Source organism: Aspergillus fumigatus, chromosome 1, assembly GCF_000002655.1.
Source record: "Aspergillus fumigatus Af293 chromosome 1, whole genome shotgun sequence".
Lineage (NCBI taxonomy): Eukaryota > Fungi > Ascomycota > Eurotiomycetes > Eurotiales > Aspergillaceae > Aspergillus > Aspergillus fumigatus.
Genome location: NC_007194.1, coordinates 3,403,798 through 3,425,907, shown reverse-complemented (window position 1 = coordinate 3,425,907; position 22,110 = coordinate 3,403,798). Strand labels below are relative to the sequence as shown.

The 22,110-nt window shown below is 49.3% G+C and overlaps 7 protein-coding genes across 7 annotated transcripts; 3 read left to right on the top strand and 4 right to left on the bottom strand.

The window, feature by feature from the left end:
• On the top strand, window positions 1-3,852 carry gpaB (guanine nucleotide-binding protein subunit alpha gpaB). The gene is made up of 8 exons (XM_747570.2): window positions 1-600; window positions 657-763; window positions 825-1,630; window positions 1,710-2,055; window positions 2,112-2,240; window positions 2,304-2,433; window positions 2,490-2,728; window positions 2,798-3,852. The coding sequence occupies exons 3-8, from the start codon at window positions 1,504-1,506 to the stop codon at window positions 2,895-2,897; spliced, it is 1,071 nt and encodes a 356-aa protein (XP_752663.1). The 5' UTR covers window positions 1-600; window positions 657-763; window positions 825-1,503; the 3' UTR covers window positions 2,898-3,852.
• Window positions 3,853-5,263: 1,411 nt separating this feature from the next.
• On the top strand, window positions 5,264-8,314 carry glpV (glycogen phosphorylase; the record flags this gene model as incomplete). The annotated part of the gene is made up of 8 exons (XM_747569.2): window positions 5,264-5,433; window positions 5,499-5,511; window positions 5,573-5,608; window positions 5,668-5,729; window positions 5,781-5,884; window positions 5,946-6,023; window positions 6,084-7,849; window positions 7,904-8,314. 8 exons carry the CDS (start codon window positions 5,264-5,266, stop codon window positions 8,312-8,314), a joined length of 2,640 nt encoding a protein of 879 aa, XP_752662.2.
• A 313-nt stretch (window positions 8,315-8,627) lies between these two features.
• AFUA_1G12910 (ATP-binding cassette long-chain fatty acid transporter PXA2) lies at window positions 8,628-10,933 on the bottom strand (the record flags this gene model as incomplete). Its single annotated transcript, XM_747568.1, has 4 exons — window positions 8,628-8,706; window positions 8,768-9,665; window positions 9,721-10,357; window positions 10,424-10,933. The coding sequence occupies 4 exons, from the start codon at window positions 10,931-10,933 to the stop codon at window positions 8,628-8,630; spliced, it is 2,124 nt and encodes a 707-aa protein (XP_752661.1).
• A 374-nt stretch (window positions 10,934-11,307) lies between these two features.
• On the bottom strand, window positions 11,308-16,653 carry AFUA_1G12900 (putative cell wall biogenesis protein Mhp1). The gene is made up of 3 exons (XM_747567.3): window positions 15,405-16,653; window positions 12,423-15,293; window positions 11,308-12,353 (listed from the first exon to the last, which is right to left on the bottom strand). The coding sequence occupies exons 1-3, from the start codon at window positions 15,454-15,456 to the stop codon at window positions 11,692-11,694; spliced, it is 3,585 nt and encodes a 1,194-aa protein (XP_752660.2). The 5' UTR covers window positions 15,457-16,653; the 3' UTR covers window positions 11,308-11,691.
• Window positions 16,654-17,796: 1,143 nt separating this feature from the next.
• On the bottom strand, window positions 17,797-19,468 carry AFUA_1G12890 (60S ribosomal protein uL18). Its single transcript, XM_077803936.1, has 3 exons — window positions 19,401-19,468; window positions 19,154-19,191; window positions 17,797-19,095 (listed from the first exon to the last, which is right to left on the bottom strand). Exons 1-3 carry the CDS (start codon window positions 19,401-19,403, stop codon window positions 18,234-18,236), a joined length of 903 nt encoding a protein of 300 aa, XP_077660105.1. The 5' UTR covers window positions 19,404-19,468; the 3' UTR covers window positions 17,797-18,233.
• A 102-nt stretch (window positions 19,469-19,570) lies between these two features.
• On the bottom strand, window positions 19,571-20,937 carry AFUA_1G12880 (HAD family hydrolase). The gene is made up of 2 exons (XM_747565.3): window positions 20,543-20,937; window positions 19,571-20,488 (listed from the first exon to the last, which is right to left on the bottom strand). Exons 1-2 carry the CDS (start codon window positions 20,594-20,596, stop codon window positions 19,754-19,756), a joined length of 789 nt encoding a protein of 262 aa, XP_752658.2. The 5' UTR covers window positions 20,597-20,937; the 3' UTR covers window positions 19,571-19,753.
• Window positions 20,938-20,961: 24 nt separating this feature from the next.
• Window positions 20,962-21,971, top strand: AFUA_1G12875 (kinetochore subunit FTA4 family protein; the record flags this gene model as incomplete). The annotated part of the gene is made up of 4 exons (XM_001481677.1): window positions 20,962-21,235; window positions 21,326-21,494; window positions 21,546-21,608; window positions 21,662-21,971. The coding sequence occupies 4 exons, from the start codon at window positions 20,962-20,964 to the stop codon at window positions 21,969-21,971; spliced, it is 816 nt and encodes a 271-aa protein (XP_001481727.1).
• Between the last annotated feature and the right edge of the window lie 139 nt (window positions 21,972-22,110).

Below are 22,110 nucleotides of genomic sequence, written 5' to 3'. Positions count from 1 at the left end.
ATGGTTGGTGGCCGTATCGGGACGTACGGTAACGTATGCCCAAGTCACCATGGTCTGAGCAGTAATACTTAGAGTATCTAGGTAGCAATCCATAAGCACCATAGAAGGACTCCAATAAATCTTAAAACATCAAGCTTGATTCTCTCGATCACTGCTCCCTAGAAGAGGTCAGATCCTTTGAAAGGCCGATGCTGATTATGCCCCTAGGAATAAGGAATGATAAACTTCCAGTGTTCCGCCAATGACAACCAGACCTGCCTGTAATACCTGCGTTGTCTATGCCTCCGTCATTAAAAGAGTGAGGTACGGGGTAGTCACCTCTACCTCCCTTAGGCACCTAGGTAAAGATATGGAGGTATTCGCTTACTGTTACGGAGTACTCCGTACGCATCTACGTTGAAACTGGCAAGCCTGATGCTGTGAAGTTACATTGGACACTTAGAATATCTAGGTAGGTACCCTTTTCCTGCCTCACTCTAAACCAGTGGACAGCAGCACTACCGGAATTTAAAGCATCTCTTGCTCTTTCCGATCTTACCTTGAAGTGACCGTCAGACTTTTACCTGGCGCGGTAGACAAACCATTACCTACTAGTACCCCGTAAGCTTCGCCCATCCACGTTTTTACCAATAATTACCCACTCAACTCCTTCTCAGGCTCTCCTCCTCTACTATCTCCACTTCAACCTGTCTACATGACGATTTGGAATACCCACAACTGGGTCGTTATACCCTGATACTGATTCTCCAAAGCCACTCCAAACGTACGCTTAATATATCAGATCTTAGTTGTCTATCACGTTAAGACATCTACCATTATTGCAGATACCTTGGTATAATACCCTGTACCAATTGCCTTACCATCATTCTTAGTACTTCGCCGTCAACCCATCTTGATTGCTTACATGATCTCACTTTGAGATCCGCTCTCCATCCACTCTTCCCGATCGACCTCGACTACCCTTTTTAGCGTCGGTTCGTCACTCTCACACACCTGTCTGCTCCGCAATCGAGTCCTGTCACCCCTCATCCCAATCAGTCTATTCGCGGAGTAAAAGCGATAGGAGCTTGGGCTCTTCCCTCACCGACCGAAGCAACATTTTCCTTAGCCTTATTACCTGCGTCACGAGTCATCACTGCCGTCCCACAGCCTGACGGTCTTTACTCTGTGCTCGCTTCTTGCGCCTTTCACGAAGACTGGAACTGCTCGCCGTTGCCCTACAACTCTCTATACCGCGTTCAACTTACTCTTCATCCTCCTCTTGTCGGTCGCAACCATCGTCGAACGTTACTTGCCCGCTGAACCCCGATTGCCTGTATACCTAGAATCCAAGAGTCGGTTTCAACGCCATAGGGGTTGCGCGCAAGAGGCTGCCTAGTACATGAGTCCTACCCCGAGTGTCTCGGGTGTCAGTGTCTCGTAAATTGATGCCGCTTACCTCTGCTGCAGCTAATGCTTTAGGCCTTTCCGCTGTTCTATACATAACACATAACCTTGTCGAAAATGGGGTCATGTTTCAGCACAGAGTCACCAGGGGATGCGGAACAAAAGAAACGAAGTCAGGCCATTGATCGCCGGTTAGAGGAGGATTCCAGGCGACTACGGAGAGAATGCAAGATACTTCTGCTGGGTCAGTTCTGGATTTCTCTGAGTATAATAATGGTGATTGTGCCGTGGGCTAACGGGAGCTTTCCTTTGATTTGCGACAGGGTCCGGAGAGAGCGGGAAATCTACAATTGTCAAGCAAATGAAAATCATTCATCAAAACGGCTACACAGTGGAGGAACTTGCGTTATATCGTTTAACGATCTACAAAAATCTCCTAGATTGCGCCAAAGCTCTCATTGGAGCTTACCACCAATTCAACCTCCAACCAACGAGTCCCAAAGTCCGCGAATTCATCGAGTTCCTTTCTGAATACAATATTGACCCGGATCCAAACACGCCTCTAGATCCTCGAATTGGAGATGCGGTCACCTATCTCTGGAATGATCCATGCACGTCCACTGCGTTAGAGCATCAGAATGAGTTTTACCTGATGGATTCTGCGCCATAGTACGTTCATTCTTTGCCTTCCTAGAGATATGCACATTAACCCAATCTGCGATTAGTTTCTTTGAAGAAGCGAAGCGCATAGCGGCGCCTGATTATATTCCGAACGTGGCGGACGTCCTCCGAGCTCGAACAAAGACGACAGGTATCTATGAGACAAGATTTACAATGGGCCAGCTCAGCATACAGTATGCGACTGTCTTCCAAAATATTGTCCCTGTCCCTAGTCTAGGCTACTAACGAGTCCGTAGTATGTTCGATGTCGGTGGACAGCGCAGCGAGCGAAAAAAATGGATCCATTGTTTCGAGAACGTCACGTCGATCATTTTCTGTGTGGCATTGAGTGAGTACGATCAAGTACTGCTAGAAGAGAGCAATCAAGTAAGTCATTACTGTATTTACTGAACTATGGCTTTCTTTGTTAACCATCTTTCAAGAATCGAATGATGGAAAGCCTGGTTCTTTTTGACTCTGTCGTTAATTCACGATGGTTCATGCGAACAAGTATTATTCTTTTCCTCAACAAAGTGGATCTCTTTCGACAGAAATTGCCCCGTTCGCCCCTGAGTAACTACTTTCCCGATTACTCTGGCGGTAATGATGTGAACCGGGCTGCCAAGTATCTCCTGTGGAGATTTAACCAGGTCAACCGAGCACACCTGAACCTATATCCACAGTAAGTACCTTCTTGGGGCCAGTAGGCCCAGCTCAGGGAGTTTGACAAACTAAGTTGACCTCATGACAGTTTGACTCAAGCAACGGATACCACGAATATTCGTCTAGTGTTCGCTGCAGTCAAGGAAACAATATTACAAAATGCCCTGAAAGATTCAGGTATCTTGTGATCTTTCTCAATCGCTTCTTCGATCATTCCAATCGTTCCATCATTGTTCCCGACTTCCTATGACGAGCTTCATCGCCAAAGACACCACCTCCACCAACTCACGGCTACGACTCTGCTTTAATTCTCGTTCCAATCCCCCGTTCTTCATCTCGATACTCTCTCATGTTTGGCTGAATGCATAGGCGTTGTTGTGCTCTGCTATTCTTGTCTCGCGTCATTGTGACAGGCGCTGGGCTGGGTCATACTTTTTTCTGGACATTTGTGGCATGGTGTTTCTTTTTGGTTTTCGGTGGCTTTTTTTTCATGGGCAGCAATCTTTCGCTGCATTCGGTCGACGACGATTAGCTCTTGGTTTGCTTTTGGGATCTGATGCGACATATTACCTTCAGTGAAAAGTTGGCGGCCACGGCACGATTTGCATATATCAAGTGTGAAGCCTCATACTATCATTGTTTCATGCTTTCAGACATTTTTATCTACTTTGACCGCTACGTCTCACCTTTGGCTTCTGGGTCTTCCTCTTCATGCATTGACGGCGGTCTACTTCGTTTCAATTGCCGACGACCCTCTCGATATCTTCTTTTGTGTTTATAGTGCTTGCAGCATCTCTTTGCATTGGCCTAATTTTTTTTTTTTTACTCTTGAGAATGATCCTTATCCCCTCATTGCTGGTCAGTCCATCTCTATGTGCGACGGAGATCTGACCACTCTTCGCACGCCTACCTAAGCTGCCTCTGCATGGTCGTTGGACACAACGCTGAGATAAATAAAGCCAGTCCGTCGTTATGTGAAGAGATGAGACTTATCTTTGAGAGGAATATCAGTCGTCCCTCAGAAGCCAACATTGTTCTGACATATGAGGTGGCGATCTACGAGAGCCTCGGTTGCTAATTAGAAACAAGGCTCATTTGACTGTATTTGAGATGATATATACTAATACCACATCAAAATTCTTCAACATACTGAGAATTCTATATTTGGTCCCAGCGAACATTGATTGGGGGCCCGAGCATACTCTACGGTGACTACAAGATCATCGATCCATTGGGCCTGCCCTGCCTGAACGTCTACTAGGTACGCACGTACTCCATTATTATGCGGGGATCTCCACCTCCCGGAGTCGAGATGATATGATCTGGTGAACACTCCTCAAAGAGGGGGGCCTACCTTACACGTCGAGAGTGTCCTCTTCCGAAGCCACTTTGTTGAGCTAGGGTGAGCGTTTCTTTAAGTTCACCGAGCGACCGAAAACGAGCAATTTTCCGGTCGCACGGTGGATAAGGTTGGTTCCTCATGAACGTTCCTTCATGTCCTTTAGATTCAATGGTTCCCCACCATATGCTGATAAGATTGGTGTAGGCGTCATAGCTCCCTATGTAGCAACGGGGTACTCCAGGTAGAGCATAACGGTGGGCCCTTTTTCCCCCTCTTGAACAGAAGAAATCGCTACTCAGTGGGTGCTGAATCACTCTCCCCCTCGCTCTTACAACTCTCATAGTACAAGTTATCACACTCTCTTTTCCGAGTCAATCCGTTCAGCACCGTACCATTCCCCACATTAGATACCGTCCGAGTGCCCAAGATGTTATAAAAACAGGATCTCACAAGCTCCTGCAAGGTGCACGTCCTATCTGCCATGGATTGTTATTGGTAGAAGCTCGTGCTGGTGGTAACAGTCCATGACGGTCTAGAGTTCTATTGGAGGCTCACGTGTGTCCCTTTGCAGTTCCACCTAGTGGACCGGTACACTACCTATGATAACGTCTGTTTCCCTTAATGTACCTTGTCGAGGTAAATGAAGTGCTTCCAGTTACTTTCCAGTACTCCAGTAACTACTATCAGAAATATCTTGGCTCCTCTGAGATGACTGACGGTTGTTTCATTCGCGGTAAACCTTAGGTGATACTCTCTCAAACCCCACCACCCCCATCATTGATGTACCGTCAAGTCTTACAACAGATCAACCCAAGGCGTCTCTATCCCGGTCGTATACCCTGTTGTCTCAGTGTTTCTGTTCCTGTTTCCGTCTGACCTCATTTGGTTGAAAGCCATGACCTCTTCTCCTCTCTTCTCTACGTCTTTTCTCTTCCCCTCTTCCCCTTCTTAAACAACCCCTCCTTTCCACCACTCTAGCATACCTTCCCATCCTTAGATTCCTGGTCGCTCGGACGATCCTTCTTCTTAAGTCTTGCTTTTATACAGAGGCCTTTATTCGTTACCTCGTACAATTCTAGAGTCTTATACCAACTGCGGCGATTATAAACTTCGTCCACTTCCAGATTTGGCGGTGTCCTGCAGCTCCACCATCATCAATAAAGCTGCCATCCTCCTGTCCCCAATTCTTTGGTAATTCTTCCCTCATTCACGATGTCCAGTGAACGTCGCGAGAGGAAGCCCTCTGTCGGAGCTCCGATGCCCCTCCAAGGCCCCATCGGTCCTGGCTTCAGCCGTCCGAAGCACAAGCGCACCTACACTGGTTTTGGACCTGCAGAAATCAAGAGCGTTGAGGCCAGTATTCCAGAGCCATTGAGAGAAGCGTAAGTGTGTTCTTTTCGCTCCATTGACGTTATTGTGTCACTGATGTTTCTCGACGCTGATTCAGATGGAAAAAACATGTAAGCGAGCAGGCCTATTGATCGTTTGGCCAAGGGGATTCATTGATGGTTATTGTGATAGTCTGCTACAGGTTTCTCGAATAAGGATGAGTTTGAGGTGTGTTTTCCGCGGGAGCAATCGGTGCATGAGCATAGTGGGCTAATCATTTGCCACAGAAAGAACTGGTCCGGCATGTGGAAACCACACTGGCACGGTCCCTATACAATTGCGATGAATTGTGAGCTCATCTTTACTCGACTCACATTAGTATATGTCTAATTTCAACCAGGGCCGCGTATTCGGGCACCGCGCTCGCTTTCAGAGATCGCTTGATCATTGAGTGGAATAAAACGCAGCAGCGTCAATCTTTCGCCGACCAGAAGAGGGTCTATTGTAGGTGCTACTGCTTGGACGTCCCGATCTACCTCGTGAAATTTTGCTAAATAATATGTAGACCTTTCTCTTGAATTTCTCATGGGCAGAGCATTAGACAATGCGATGCTTAATGTTGGGATGAAGGATGCTGCCCGAGGTAGGCCTTCGCCTTGCCGGACCGTCAAACTCGAAAGTAATAGCTGATTTCGGAAAAAAGAGGGTTTGAAGGACCTTGGTTTTCGAATTGAGGACGTCATCAACCAAGAGCATGATGCCGCTCTGGGAAACGGAGGCTTGGGGCGTCTGGCCGCGTGCTTCCTTGATAGTATGGCGACACTGAACTATCCAGCCTGGGGCTACGGATTGCGGTACAGATACGGTATCTTCAAACAGGAGATTGTGGATGGCTATCAGGTTGAGATTCCTGACTACTGGCTTGATTTCAACCCCTGGGAATTCCCTCGACACGATATCACTGTTGATATCCAATTCTACGGTTGGGTAAGAACGTACCAAGATGAGAACGGCAAGACCATCCACTCCTGGCAGGACGGTGAAGCTGTTCAAGCTGTGGCCTACGATGTCCCGATCCCAGGATATGGGACTCGCACGACGAACAACCTCCGACTGTGGTCGAGCAAGGCAGCCAGTGGGGAGTTCGATTTCCAGAAGTTCAATGCCGGTGACTACGAGAGTGCAGTCGCGGACCAACAGCGTGCAGAGACTATCTCAGCGGTGCTTTATCCCAACGACAACCTAGAGAGAGGAAAAGAGTTGAGACTGAAGCAGCAGTACTTCTGGTGCGCTGCCTCGCTCTATGACATTGTCCGGAGGTTTAAGAAGACAAAGAGAGCATGGAGCAAGTTCCCAGAGCAGGTTGCAATCCAGCTCAATGACACCCACCCTACGCTTGCTATCGTTGAGTTGCAGCGCATACTGATAGATCAGGAGGGCCTCGAGTGGGACGAAGCGTGGACAATAGTAACAAAGACCTTTGGCTACACAAACCATACTGTCCTGCCGGAAGCGTTGGAAAAATGGTCTGTGCCTCTGATGCAGAACCTACTGCCCAGGCACCTCCAGATTATCTACGACATTAACCTGTTCTTTTTGCAGTCCGTGGAAAAAAGGTTTCCCAGCGATAGGGAAATGCTGTCCCGCGTATCCATTATCGAGGAATCACACCCCAAGATGGTCAGAATGGCACACATCGCCATCATTGGATCGCACAAGGTCAACGGTGTTGCTGAACTGCACTCGGATTTGATCAAGACGACAATCTTTAAAGACTTTGTGAAAATCTATGGACCAGACAAATTTACCAACGTCACCAACGGAATCACTCCTCGGCGCTGGCTCCACCAGGCCAACCCGCGCCTATCTGACTTGATTGCTTCGAAGCTTGGGGGCTATGACTTCTTGAAAGACCTGACACTTCTCGATCAGCTCGAAGCTTATGTTGATGACAAGGCCTTCCGAGCAGAATGGTCGGAGATCAAGACTGCCAACAAGCTGCGACTCGCTAAGCATATCAAAGACACCACGGGCTACAGCGTGAATCCGAACGCCCTGTTCGACGTCCAAGTAAAGCGAATCCACGAGTACAAGCGCCAGCAGCTCAATATATTCGGTGTCATCCATCGCTATTTGATCATCAAAGCCATGTCGCGGGAAGAGAAGGAGAAACTCGTGCCCCGAGTGTCTATCTTTGGCGGGAAGGCTGCACCAGGTTACTGGATGGCTAAGACTATAATTCACCTGATTAACAGAGTTGCGGCAGTTGTCAACAACGATGCCGATGTCGGTGATCTTCTGAAAGTCATCTTCATTGAAGATTACAATGTCAGCAAGGCCGAAATCATCTGTCCTGCATCAGACATTAGTGAACATATCTCCACTGCAGGCACAGAAGCCAGCGGGACCAGTAACATGAAGTTTGTTCTTAACGGGGGTTTGATCATCGGAACCTGTGATGGCGCTAATGTAAGTCTGACTCGATCTACCCTCTTCGACATGCTGCTAACTGGGGCCTTACAGATCGAAATTACGCGTGAGATTGGGGAGCAAAATATCTTCTTGTTCGGGACACTGGCAGAGGATGTTGAGGAGCTCCGTCATCGCCACTTCTACGGCGATTTCCAGCTCGATCCTCAACTGTCCAAGGTCTTCGAGGCGATCCGCAGCGATATGTTTGGTGACGCCAGCAACTTCTCTGCGCTCATGTCCGCAATTGCCGAACATGGTGACTACTATCTGGTCTCTGACGATTTCAATTCATACATCACAACGCAGGAGATTGTGGATGAAGCGTTCAAGAACCAAGATGAATGGATAGCTAAGTCCATCACTAGCGTGGCACGGATGGGATTCTTCTCTACTGATCGGGTGATCAGTGAGTATGCAGATAGTATCTGGAACATTGAGCCTTTGGAAATCAGAGATGATTAACTGCACCACGACTGAGTAGATTTGTCGTGGCCAATAGGCTCACTTTACGATTTTTGATTATTGCATGAATTCTTTTGATTCATTTTCTGATCCAATCAGCTGGATATGCCAGATAGGAAACCACACATGAACAGGCGTGGCTAAAGACCAACAAATACACCCATCCACCACGAATAGAAATGCAAGTACGCTCAGTTTGCAGAGTATCGCAATCAAACAGAAGTATGAAATCGAACGTCGGTATGATTTATATCAAGAAACGAGTCAAAGCACCATAATAGTCAAATATGCTATGTACAACCCAACAATGAATCTATGCAGCAGTCAACTCCGCCAAACGACGCTGTAGCTCCGGAACTGCACGAAGATGAAGGTCCAATTCTTCTTTCTCGCTGTGACGACAATTCTAGTCAGCATCACGTAGGAAAGAAATAGGTTATCACATAGACTTACTCTTCCAACTGCAGTCTGCGCTCCCAGTCCAGCCCGGTAAAGATATAGCCGCCCTGGCCATCAAACTGCAGGATCTTCTTGTGGTACTTCCAGAGACTGCGGCGATGCGAGACCGTCATGAGGGTGGTGCCCAGCTTCTTCGCGGTCTCGTACATGACCCGTTCGATTTCAAGGGTGACGGAGGAGGTGCATTCATCTAGGATAGCAAATTTGGGACGGTGGTAGAAGAGTCGCGCCATGGCGATGCGCTGCTGGAGCCCGCCGGAGAGGACATCGCGCCATTCCTCCTCGGCGTCCCAGCCGCCCGGCCGGTCGACGACCGAGGCGATCTCCACGATGGACAGGATCTCATATAGGTCTGCATCTGTGACGCCCTTGGCGCGCATTTCGCGCACGCCGTCCGGGTAGATCACCTGCTGTCGCAGAGTGCCGCGGGACAGGTAGGGGCGTTGTGGGATGTAGAAGATCTCGTCGAAGCGGGGCTTCTTGACTTTGCCGCCGTAGACGGGCCAGAGGCCGCCTAGGATGCGGAAGAGGGAGGATTTTCCGCAGCCGTTGGGGCCGACGATGAGGAGATGGTCGCCTGGGTGCACGGTGAAGGAGAGCTTGCGGACCAGAACGTCGCCGTTGGGGGAGACAATGGGGACGTCGGTGAATTCAATCGAGTCGGCTTCCTCAACCTCTCCGCGGCCGGACAGAACGGCGGCGTTTTCCTCGGTGGATGCCGAGGAGACGAGCTTCTTCTCGAAAAGTCCGGCTTGCAGGTCCTCCATGACCTCGAGAAGAGATGAGACTCGTGCTGTGTGACCGGCAAGTTCTGAGATCTCTTTGTAGGAGAACATGAGACGGCCAAAGGCGTCCGATGAGGACAGTAGCATTCTGCGGTTTGTGACAAAGCCTATTTATTCCTGTCAGTTTCGACGGAGGCAAGATGTTCGTGGGCCAAAACTCACTTTCTGTGCGGTCTGCCATAGTCTGCGTGATTTGGCCGGGGATGCGGAAGAAAACGGGCATGCTACACAAGATCAAGCCTAGAGCTCCCCAGAAATATTTAATGACAAAATCCTCCATGAATCCGTGATATAATCGTCTTCGTAATATCCGGTTGACGTGCTTAATGAGTGTGAAGTACCCCTTGTCCAGGGTGTCCTTCTCGGCCTCTTGGCCGTGATAGAGGGCCACCTCCTCACTGTAGTCAATCAGTCTTGAATGGAGGAACCGGAATTCTCCCTCCAGACGCGCCTCATCAGCGACATATTTTCCAAATGGCGGCGTCAGCGCCCGCATAATATTAGCAGACAACTGGACCAAGAGACTCATGATGAATAGGCCTTCGCCTCCCACGCTCTTCGACAGTGAGTAGTTGTATATAACCATGTCCAGAATCGGCTTCGCTAAGTTGGAGTAGAGCTCTGCCAAGCTGTCAGAGAAGCGAGAGACATCGACCGTGATCAATTGGTCGGGATTTTTGACTCGGTCATCCAACGCCGAGATCGCATAGAATGTCATGTTGCTGAGATACTTGTCGTGGATATAATCCGTGAGACGCTTCCGGTAGCTGAGAGCAAGCTTGCACTGGTGATAGGAGAGCTAGGGCGCAACCAGATATGTCAGTCAAAATCCGATGGCGATCCTACAAGACCAGCAGCAACTCACCATCGAGTTCGTGAACGTCGCTGGCACCGCTACAATCATCCACCATGTAAGACCCAGCAGGAAGTCCTTCCCCTTGCCTCGCACCAAACTGCTTACCAACCTTCCGTCCAATTCCGCCACATACAAGCTAAGCATTGTCCGCAACACCAAAAAAACACTGTGCCCAATGAGTAACCGAAACTCCTTGCTCTTCCACCCCGGAATCACAATCTTCAGCAGCCGGAGTAGATTTCGAAAGAACTCGCGGTTCACCTCGACCCTCTTCCGGGGCGGCTCGTCGCCATCACCTAGGCTGCTGGTACCGGGCCGTTTGCGCAGGTCGACCTGCGACCGGGACGCGGCCTTTTGCTCGGAGATGGCATTGTGGACACGCTTGACTAGAGCGACGAAGAGAGCCAGGTAGACGGTGCGGGAGATCTGTTTGCGGTGGCGCAGGTAAAGGGACGATAGGCTGGAGAGAATCTGTCGGATAGAGCGCTCGGGAGGGAGTAATTTGGACTGAGCGGCCATGGTGACTCCGTGACACTGGCACGAGATGGCGGCCGAGGCCGTATTTTTGTGAGGGGTGGAAGCACTGATGGAGATGATGAGGTGCTTTAGGGACTATCCAGGGTCGGCGAAGGCGAACATATCTATACTACTACTGCATTGGACTCCGGAGAATGGTGATATGGAGATAGCGGAAGGAGGAGGGGGAAGAGCAGATGGATAGAGTGATAAGATGGTGGATGGTGGATGGATGGATGGAAGCACTGGCATGTGAACTTCCCCCAGTTTAACAGGTGTGATTTTCCGGGGAACGTAGCACCACCGCCGCAGAACCGAGGAAGCAAGAATCCTGTGGAGACCGCCCTCGCAACCCACTCAGAGATGATAATACACTCGTGGGAACGCGATTTGAAAGGCTGAAATCAAGAGTTCTCTTTGGATAATTATGATATTTATTGTGAGATCAGACCGACTATGGTACAGTGGATCTTGAGACCTGGCAAACCATTCAAGCCCATTCTTGTTCAACATGCCTCCGATATGGCAGAAAAGACTGATCGAGTATATATGTGAGCAGCTCAGCCAAATAACTCGGATATATGTACAGAATTCATCATCGCTCTGAAGCAATGCAATTTGAAAAGATGAAACAAACAATCGATATGCGACATTGGAAATCGAGTAGCGCTGTTCATCATTTGTACCAGGCCATACTCAAGAAGCATATACGCAAAGCAGAGAGAGACGGTCGTCACTGGATTTCGTCGTAATCACTTCTCTTAAGACGGCTTCTGGTTCACCTCCAGTTGTTCTTTGATAGCATCACTGGGCTTCGGGGATGCAGTCTGCTTGCCGCTATTTATTTGAGCAGCAATTTGAGTTTGTCGCCATTGCTCAAATGCCGCCGTATCCTGTTTCTCCATCGCCCACAGTTCTTCAACGACAGAGCCCATTTCTTCAAACGCCTTGTCGGCATTTGCGCCCTCGAAATGAGAGCGAGTTTGCTCCTCGTGCAAACGCTCAAGCTTATTTCGCAGAGCTTCCAAGTGAGATTCATCAAGGGAAGTCGATGAAGGGTGGCCATCGCCTTGATTCAAGGACGGACTCAGGAAATCACGGCGGAGATTCTGGCCAAGTCGATGAACGTGACCTTCTTCCGAAGTCATCGCGCGTGCATGCAGTGAGGTAATTGAGCTAGTACGTGAGAGACGAATGGCATACTGGTCGGTATCATCATCATCCACAGCGTTCTCGTCGATAGTCATGCCGAACAATTGGCCACTACCGGCGGGTGCGGCCGCCGCATCATCACCAGAGATTTGTGAGCTAGTCTCTTGAAGGGCAGATACAACAGACGCTGGCTTGACCCGAGTCTCTGGGTATTCGTCCTCAAAGCGCTGAATCATACTATGCAACGTAAAGTCAAGGAACTGAAGTCGGCCTGCAGTTGATCGTTTGTTAGATATGTGATCATGTGAGAACAGAAATACAATACGGATGAGGTACTCACGGTAATTCGCGTCATTACCGGCTCGATCCTCACGAACAAGAGCGGACTGGATCCGTGTGCGGATGTTGCGAGCTGATTCAAGCAAATTCTTGGACATATCCCGCGGCCTTTGAGGAACAAATGACCTCGACTTCCTATGCCTTGGTGTAGTTGTACCACTTGGGGGGCCGGATTGGTCCCCGAGCATATCACGATGGTGCAGGGTGCCTAAACAGACTTCCAAGGCCTTGACAACACCTGTGCCTCCAATCACATAGTCCTCGTCAGGAGCAGGCTCATCCTCATCTTCACAGATGTCGTCGCCAAGGCCACCATGGCCGACAATGTGCTGTAGAATTTCAGGGACAGGGACAGGGACAGCCGCACGGGCGGACGAAGGATCCGCTGGATCTGAGAGCTCTTCTTCAATGGCACCTCGTTCCAGATTCTGGAGACAATAGGCCACGATCTGGGAGGCAAGGGCCTTGACGACTTCATTGTTTTCCGCACTTGGTACTTCAATATCCACTGCAATGATGGTTCGAGATACGCGCACCGCCGCCATCAAAGAAGCATAAACGGCACAAGCCTCTTCCTGGGTGGCAGGGTCAGTCGCAACGGCTAGTTTTGCGATTGCAGGGTTCTCCAGAATGTTGAGATGGCAGAGACTGGGGCATTCAGGAAGGATCTCTGCAAGAGCGATGGCATGATCTGCTGAGAGATTGACATCGGCAAGATGAATGCGTTTGAGTGATTTCATTTTAGGAAGGAACCGCCTGAAAGTTGCCAACGCATCAGGCTTGCTGGAGAAGAGATCAGGATTATGCGAGAAGTCGATGAATCGGAGATTATAGAGACATGTCAAGCGCTGAAGAAGAGGGTGAATAACAGATGGAGTCAAGGAGCAATCCGCGAGACTGAGGGCATAGAGCGGGAACTCTCCTTCAAGAGCGGAAGTGATCAAGTCCAAATGATCACGAATAGGGTTTCCACCCAGATCGAGGCCTTCACACTTGCCGGCTTCCAGATACCGAACAACATGTTCCAACCCCTCTCTGGTAAGCTTGTTATTTGCAAATCCCAGCCTTCTCAATCCAAGCGTCGTTGCGGCTTCACATATTCTTCCCACATCTTCCGTTGTTGGATTACACTCGCTGAGTAACAGCTCTTCAAGATGGTCTCCGCCAAATCGCTGAGCAAGTGAATTAGCAAAGATGGTCGCGACGTCATTGACTGGCTTCAAGGGGTTTGGAGACGTTGACAGCGATGTGGCAAAATCATTTGCTGAAAGGGGCATTCTGGGGAGCGGGATGCCGGACAGGTCTATAGCTTTCAATGATTTTGCGAGATGGACGAAAAGGCTAATATGACGCCAACCCTCCAGGCCAATCCTAGGGTTATCTTTCAAAGACAGCTTCTCCACGACACAGAATCTATCCTCCTTCTTTACCGGGTCTGCGTCAGTCTTCTTAGCTCTTCTGCGCCTTTGTCTCATCTGCTCGATGGTCTTGGTAGAGAGCAAAGCAGCCAGAATAGCCCTGACCGAGACGTCGTTCAGTGCACATTTTTCAAGGATAAGCTTTCGGACGGGCACAATAGCGAGCCAGTCGCAGAAGGTGGCCATGTCCTGCGAGGTCATGGGGAAGTTGGTAAGGTCAAGCACGGCAACAGTGCCTGGTGACTCCGCTAGCGTTGACGAAGGCGAGGATATCTCATCGACGATCTTCTTAAGCACGGGAGTCTCACGCAGCTGACAACAGCGTCGATAAATACGCACAGGGTCCGTTGTCGGGTGGCTTTGTGTTCTGGATCGAGGATTTCCAGGAACAGCCGGTCGAGCATCGTCCTCGTGATCTTCAGCACGCAGCTGCAGGGGTATAGTCCCGTTTGCCTCGGCCTGCCTTCGTTTCCGTTCCTTCCGTTCCCTCCTCTCCTCCTCTGAGCGCTTCTTCTTCTCTTGCTTTCTTGTCGGCTCCTTGATTTCACCATTGGGTTTGGCTTCGTTGGACGGCGTCTCCGACGGCTTAGGATGCTGCCGAGAAGTACCATTCTCCTGGCGTCCTTTCTCTTTATCCGCAATATCGGGTTGTGGTCGTTTGGAATCGTCCCTGTCTTTAGACTTTGAGTTCGACCTTTTCGCTTTCTGGTTGCTCGCACCGGTGGGACTCTCCTCGTCTGATTCACGTCGAGAAATCCCAGCTATCTCGACATCTACACAGAAAGCAACACGCCGCAATTTCTTTTGGTCGAGGTCCGGTATCTTACACCTGTCCCTATCATGATCAATGTTCATCACCCGGCGCTCACAGATGCCCCCGTTCGGTACCACTTTTCCAGAAGAGGAAAACTTTCGAAGGGCACTATGGAGAAAAGAAGGTCCCTTTGGCGACGTAGAGACAAGAGGGGTGTGTTCGTCCCTCCTCTCTTCCTCCTTGTCCTTAGGGGAATACGCTGCTCCAAAGGGGTTGGGCATATCGAGCTTCGACATAGGTGAGGTGGCCTTGGGACTTGGCGACTTCATGGAGGCTTGTGAGGGAGGAGTAGACCCTGACGAGAATTTGGAGCTTATGCTAGAAATCCATGAATTCCTTCTTCCTGTGATCGAGCGGGGTGTGCTTCTCTGGGGTGTCTGAGACTGTTCAACAGCCTTGGTCTCCGCCACTTTGTCTTCTTTGACGCTTGCATTCCCTGTCGCAGCCCGGCTTCCACCGTTCTGGCCATCTTTTGAATTCTCAGATGCAGGAGAGACGGGTTCTCGTGAGGGTGGGCGGGTGTTTGTATTAAAGGAAGTAGTGCGCTCTAATCTGCATGGCTGCGCGGCGGTGGATTCTGCATCAGCACTCGATCTGTCACTGACTTGGGAAGAAGCCGATTTGCAGCGGGAGAGGTGGTCTGATGAAATGTCATTAGCGTCTGCTGGCATCCATGATCCAGACGCAAGTGATTTGGCCAACGGAGAGTCTGGATCAATAAGAGAGTGCGTCGGGCGGGGTCAAATCGTACCTTTCTGCGAATGATGGAGCCAGCTCACATCCACAGTCTCAACCCCTTCCATTCTGACGTCTGTAGCTCGCTGCAGAACTGAATAGATGTTGATCGGTCAAAGAGACGATGTAGCCATTAATCGTCGGGTGGTGAGGAAAGATCGGTACTGTCAGGCGACAGGGCGCATGGTCCGCTCTGTCGGAGGTAGTATAGTAAGGAAAGACGATATTAGTCTACTCTGAGGAGATTTCGTCTATGTTCGCGACTCGAGAAATCGATCGATAGTGACTAGAGAGGTAGAAATCGCTTCGCGCCGTTACAACTTAAAAGCAGCGACGGTATGAATATTCCATCATCGAACAATCGCGCAACGTGGGCATGGCGACAGGTAGAGATATGAAAATTCGGTCTCGAGATGCAGAACGGAGAACAGGTGAAAGAAGGAGCAATATCTGGAAAATGAGACAAGTGAGGGGTGTAGAGGATTTAAGAGGAAATGGAAAAATTAAGCCATACTTCTTAGACTAGGAGTAGGAGGTGATGGCGATCGGGACGGTTCAACAGGCTAGACTTGAGGCAGTTCACTGGTAAGCTGCTAGCCCAAAAGGACCCAGAACAATTGGTCTTCCGGCTGACCCAACACCGGTGGAGTGGAGTGGGGGGAGACGATCCTGGGGAGTAGGAATAGTGAAGTCAAGGACTCCGAGAACTACTTAACTAGTGTTAATTAGCAGACTACTCTGACAGTCTATGTACGTAGTTAGTAAAGAGTCGCTGAGGATGTCTAACAAAGATGCTGGGAGATACCGAACGTGTCTGGGTAAAAGTAAGGCAGGTACTATGTACCTATTTGTCTGTCTTGCAATTACTGGTCCATAGGAGAATGGTTTAGGTGAGCATCCCCTCCATAGAGTGCGGAACACATCATGATTATTGCTTCCGTGGCTTGCGGTCCTCCGCCTTGCCCTCAACAAGGGAGACGTTGCGCAACTGTAGCACTTCTGTGCTGTCGCATACCCCAAGTAAACTGCCTTGCCTTACCAGAATATCTGCCTAGTCATCTACTCTTTACCATTTAATTCATCATGGGAAACAAACCCTGACTTGCTGTCTATTCCTCCTTGAGTTTGTGCAACCCGTCCTACTGTACGTGCCGGCCTAAAGCTCGCCACCTGATAGTGCTAAGTCAATCCGCTGATTCCGCTGGAGTACTTTGAAAATTAAAATTACCCCATCAGACAGTACTCCCTCACACAACGAGCCGCCAAGGCCACACAATCATCACAAGTGGGCAATTGGTAATTATTATTAAGTTGACTTGGCACAATACCACGATACCAGCGTCAGAACGAGGCTGGAGTTTGTCCACAGTAGGCACGCGATGTATGTAAACTTCATGCTAATGAAGTGGAACCCATCGTCATTCGTCGGAGCACTCGTGTGAATATCGCCAGTTGCTTCAAAGTTTCTATACAATCCATCCACAATTCAGGATTCAAGTCACCAGCTCACCGGAAAGAAATCATTCTTTGAAGCTCTGCAACTATTGTAGGAAGTAAGGGAATTGATCTGCAGTGCCAGTACATAGTATCTCGAGGCTGGAGAATGGAGAGAACGGCCAGTCGCGTGATCACACTTTGAGTGGCGAGATACTTGTAGCAGTGATGACAAACATACAGTGAATATTTACACCATGATCCAATTGGATCACCGGTAAGGAAGCAGTGCGGCTCATATCTAGCGGTGCTGGAGGAACTTAACGGTGCAATCAAAGTCCTTATCGGCACTCGTTTGGCCTCTTATTTGGACTGCATCAATTCCTTTCTTTACCAACGGTAGAGCAAGAGCCGATGGCGGTCCTTACCCAACTTCCACACAGTTCATACCCAATGACGATTGGTCCATCTATTCCAGAAATCCCTATAATTTTGGTTAACCGGATACCCAGAAGTATTAGCAGTATTGGGATGCGTGCCAATATTCAAGGAGTCATTGTAAGAAGCCATGCACATTCTTCGGAAAGAGTCACCAATATATATCTCTCGAGTATTGAGTATGATTATCCAACCTGCACATGATTTTCGGTATCATTATGTCCTGTACTGGATACATTAAGTAATCACTTGAATCCTTCACAGCCTCTTGGCACAGAGACGAACAAATTGACACACTGTTCTTTATCACGTCTATTAGTGAACATGTAAGATCTGAGAGCTCAACAATGCCCATCAAGGAAATACGCTCCGAGCGTTCTCCTGAGTGTTCGATATGGCCAGATTAGGGTAAGAAAGTAGGGGTCCACCCTGCAATCTAAGGTGTGCTTCATCGCTTAGCTCGCCAATAGTCTCCTCTCATAGATCCACAGCGACCAAAAAACCCACTGACGAGTCCCACAATATTCACCTGGAATAAATACCTACAACGCAGACGGCTTGGGTTACAGTACAGATATGTTCTAAGTGCGTAGCTTTTGAATGGGTTCCTACTATCTGGCAGTGCCATGTGGCTTTGTTTACTCGGACTGGATATTGGAAATTGAAACCCTGGCATGCCAACACATTACCGGAGCAATTAGAATGGTTCAAACGATCGATTCCCTTAGAAAGAAAACCCTGCTAATTGCTCCGAAAAAAACCCAAGGATATCCCAGACGTAAAACATGCGCTCGTAAAAGGTCCCATCAATTTACTCGAGAAAACGCCGATTTGGCAGAACATAGTTTCCTTGAAGATTGCTTCTTTTTTTTTTTGTGTGGGGGGAGTTGTGTGAGACGTAACACTGCTTGTTGAACTATCGCGCTTGGTGATACTTCCAACACGACCCAGCTCCCACTACACTGAAACGCACTTAAGCAGCAAGCTCACGGATCTTCTGCTCAACGCGAGCCTTCTTCTCCTCGCGAGACAGCTTGGCCTTCTTGTACTTCTTGCTCTCGGCCTTCCACTCCTCCTTGGACTTCTTGGGCTTCTCGTCCTCGTCCTTCTTGAAGGGGTCCTCACGGATGGCCTTGTGAGCCTCAGCATAAATCTCCTCGAGGTCACCGGCATCGATCTCGTTCTCGATGTATTTGGCGAACTGGCTGCGGTAGCGCTCCTCATCGTCGTCGGCGAGGGTCTCCATGTACTCAGAGACGTGGCCACCGAAGATGTAGTTGCGGAGGGTCTCAGCGTCGAGCTCCTCAGACTCGATGTCGTAACCGGGGAAGCGGTTCTCGGAGTGGGGGATGAAGATACCACCGTCGGAAGCACCCTTCATGGCACCGAAGACACGGGCACCAGTGGAGGTACGGACAAGACCAACGTCGAGGAAGGCCTTGAAGGGGCGGCGGGTGCCATCGTCGGTCTCGACGGCCTCGGTGAGCTTGTACTCACCATCGGGCTCCTCAACACCGGTGAACTGCTCGTCAAGGCCGAGCTTCTTGAGGGTACGGCGGGCAAGGAGCAGACCGGTGGCATAGGCGGCAGCCCAGTTGGTCAGACCCTGGGTGATACCATAGCGCTTGAGCTCGTGGGAGTAGGCGCTGGCGAACACCTTATCACCGGTGATCTCAGAGTAGACGATCTGGGTGATGATGTCGCGGTTGGTGAAGCGCACAACGAGACGGTACTTGGGAGCGTTGTACTTGTTCTTGGCCTGGGTGATCAGGCGCTTACGAGCATAGTAGTCTGTCTTGCCCTCTCTGCGGCGGCGGTACTTAGTCTGGTAGCGACTATGGTAGAGATTGTTAGTTCGGCGGACACACAAATGATGATTTCACAAAGACTCACCTGTAGTACGCGCTGTTCTTGACGAGCTTGTGGAAAGGCTACAAGAAAAGACCCCCGAGTCAGCAATTCGCGCTTCAGAAACATTCAAACACAGGTGTCCGAAGCATCTTGCAAAGACCCGTTCCCCGTCCCACACAGCGACCAACAAGAAATTGAAAAATTATTTGCCGGTCGGCAGGACGATTTCATTGAAACACGAACAATGCAGCAGGTGCTATCATCCACCTGAAACAACAATAAGACTCACCATCTTGACTGTTGCCGCAAATTGAAGACCGAATTGTCGACGTTGGCTGCAGAGGAGGACTGAAGAGGTTGGAAATTTTGTGGGCTGACTTTGTGGATGGTTTCGCTTAGCGTGGCTGCATCCCAGCGCAAATTGAGGTTGGCCACGAGCGGGGGGACAACCACAACGAAGTACCCCGTATAGACAACGCTACGCAGCGTCGGTAGAACATTTGAGAAATACTATGAATATCATTACACTATTCTTGTTAGTTCGAAACATTGCACAAGGGGAATATGATCCAATGAAGAATAGTCTACAAAATGGATATCTATCTCATTTGGCGCAGTATTTGCGTTGCAGTTCCCTTCAGCTCAAAGCTTGGCCTTGTCCCCAGTGTCTAGCAATTGCAGGCCAGTGATCTTCTCTAGTTCTCTGATAGCATCCTGCGTCCGGCCAAGGTTGACCTTGATGGTTCGCAATCCAGCATTCTTCGCGGCCTTCAAGTTCTCCCCGATGTCATCGAGGAAAACAACATCAGAAGGCTCAACCCCTTGCAAGCCTCTCTTTTTCGCCAATGTGTCCATCTCCCTCAGCGCGGCTGCATAGATCTTAGGATCTGGCTTCCTGAGCCCTGTATGCGCCGATGAGATGAAAAAGTCGAATTGCGACTTGACACCGTTTGAGTCGCTGTTATAAGGATGTCCATCAGGGAATATGACCGTATTTGACAGAGCCCCAATAATGAACTGCCCTGACGCTTTCAGCTTCTGCAGCGCTGGGTACATGTATGGGTCTGGGGTCCTTGACACTCGCATCATCTCCCAGAAGAGCCATTCTGCGTCGATTTCGGGCAGTGGGGGTGCCGATATTGGCACCCCGGTTGTTTGCTTCTTCTGCAGTCTCTCATGGAACTTCTTCCATAAATACGGGTTTCGTAGATCTCTGTTGAACGCTTTAAAGAAATCCGCATCCAGTTTGATCTCGCCTCGCTCAAGCCTGTGCCAGCTGCCATTTGGAGACGTGCGCGAGATACTGAAATTTACCCATCCCTTGGGGATGTTGTTTGCAATCTCGTAGTCCAGAATGGCTTGAAAGGGAGAAACGACCTAGCTTTCATTAGTAAAGTCTTCAAAGATATGGTCACTATTCGGCCTCCTTACACACACTCCTCCAATGTCGAAGAGTAAGCCCACTGGCTTCTTGTTTTCGAGCATGATGCAGAATACAATTAAAAAAAGCCTTGTGATATATTAAGGGAGAATTTATTAGACTTCAGTCAACCAAGTCACTCCGTATCAGCTTGCTGGGCCTGAGGCCGGTATTTGTTACTGCGGAGTATTGACCAGGCCAGGACACCTGGTGGTTTGCCGAGGTTAGATGAAAGTAGAGCGTAAACCATCTACATCAATAGTCTGCTCACAAAGGCCGAGGAAGGGACTTGTATGATCGCTAATTATGTCGACCCCCACTGCTTCCACATAATTGCAAGCACAGCATTATAATGGACACAATAGTAAGCTAGGAAAGATCATTAGATACAACAGCAAGAATGTTCTGAAGATGTTCGAATGTTTTGAAGATGTTCATGTCATGTGATCTGTTATCGATAGCGAGATTACATGTGCGGAGCTGTCTGCGCGATCTTCTCGGGAATCAAATTGAGGATGCAGGAGTCGATATGGGGGCAATGGATGCAAGTCGAACTGTCTTCGAACTAAAATTGGCATTTATCAGGGCGCAGGTGCGGATTCTGTCAGAGAGCCTTGAGCCACCGGAAAATTGGAGGATCTACGCGACTGAGTCCGAGGAAGATGAGCTGAGTGATAAGGCGGTTCAGGATGCGCTGCAGAAATGTGAGTATTTCCTAGGCTTAGCCCTTTGCTGCCTGAACTGCATGATGTCCTCAAGACGGATCTGATAGCAAAATCCTAACGTTTTTCTAGTAAACGGAGCCTTGAAAAAGCATAATCGCATCATCTACTCTTCTCAAGCAATACAACATGTCGCGCAACAGATCACAAGCCTTTACTGGTCGTTACTTAGTCATGCCACACACAATGTTGGAATTTCCGACAAGCGATTGGAGACGACAGTAGATTTGTGCAGTCACTTGTGAGTTCCCCGATACGGACGCCTACAGCCCACCTTGCTGACATATCGCAGCAACATTACTCAATTGCCCGCGGAATTAGAGGATCAACATGCAAGTGAGGAGGAGCGGTTAAGGTTTGAAATCACACAAGATTTATTGATTTCATTTAGCTGATGGCGTGGTATAGGTATCAGGAGCTACGAGAACGGCTTATGCGCCTAGACACTGAGCGACAGCAACGACAACGGCGACTTGGCCAGCTGAGGCGGTTACATAAATTACTGGAACCTTTTTCTGAGCCTCAGAACAATATACAGCCCAATCTCGTTACGAGAGATGGTGAACTTGTTCAAGAGTTGGAAAAAATGCGAATGCTTGTTGCCCGCGTCAGCGGCCGGATCGAGCAGAGTAAGGAGAGGAGCACCTCTTCAGAAGGAAGCCCGCCTTATGCATTTGGAGCCGATGAGAAGCTGGCAGCGCTTCTCGACATGACATGAGTAGACCTGGACTTCAACTAAGCAGAGGTCAGATATGAAGACTCCAAGAATCGGCCGAAACTGAGACTATCTGTTATTCCCAAGTAAGGCAGAAGACAATAAAAGCTTAGCACTCTGTAGTTTGTATCATATTCCCGGT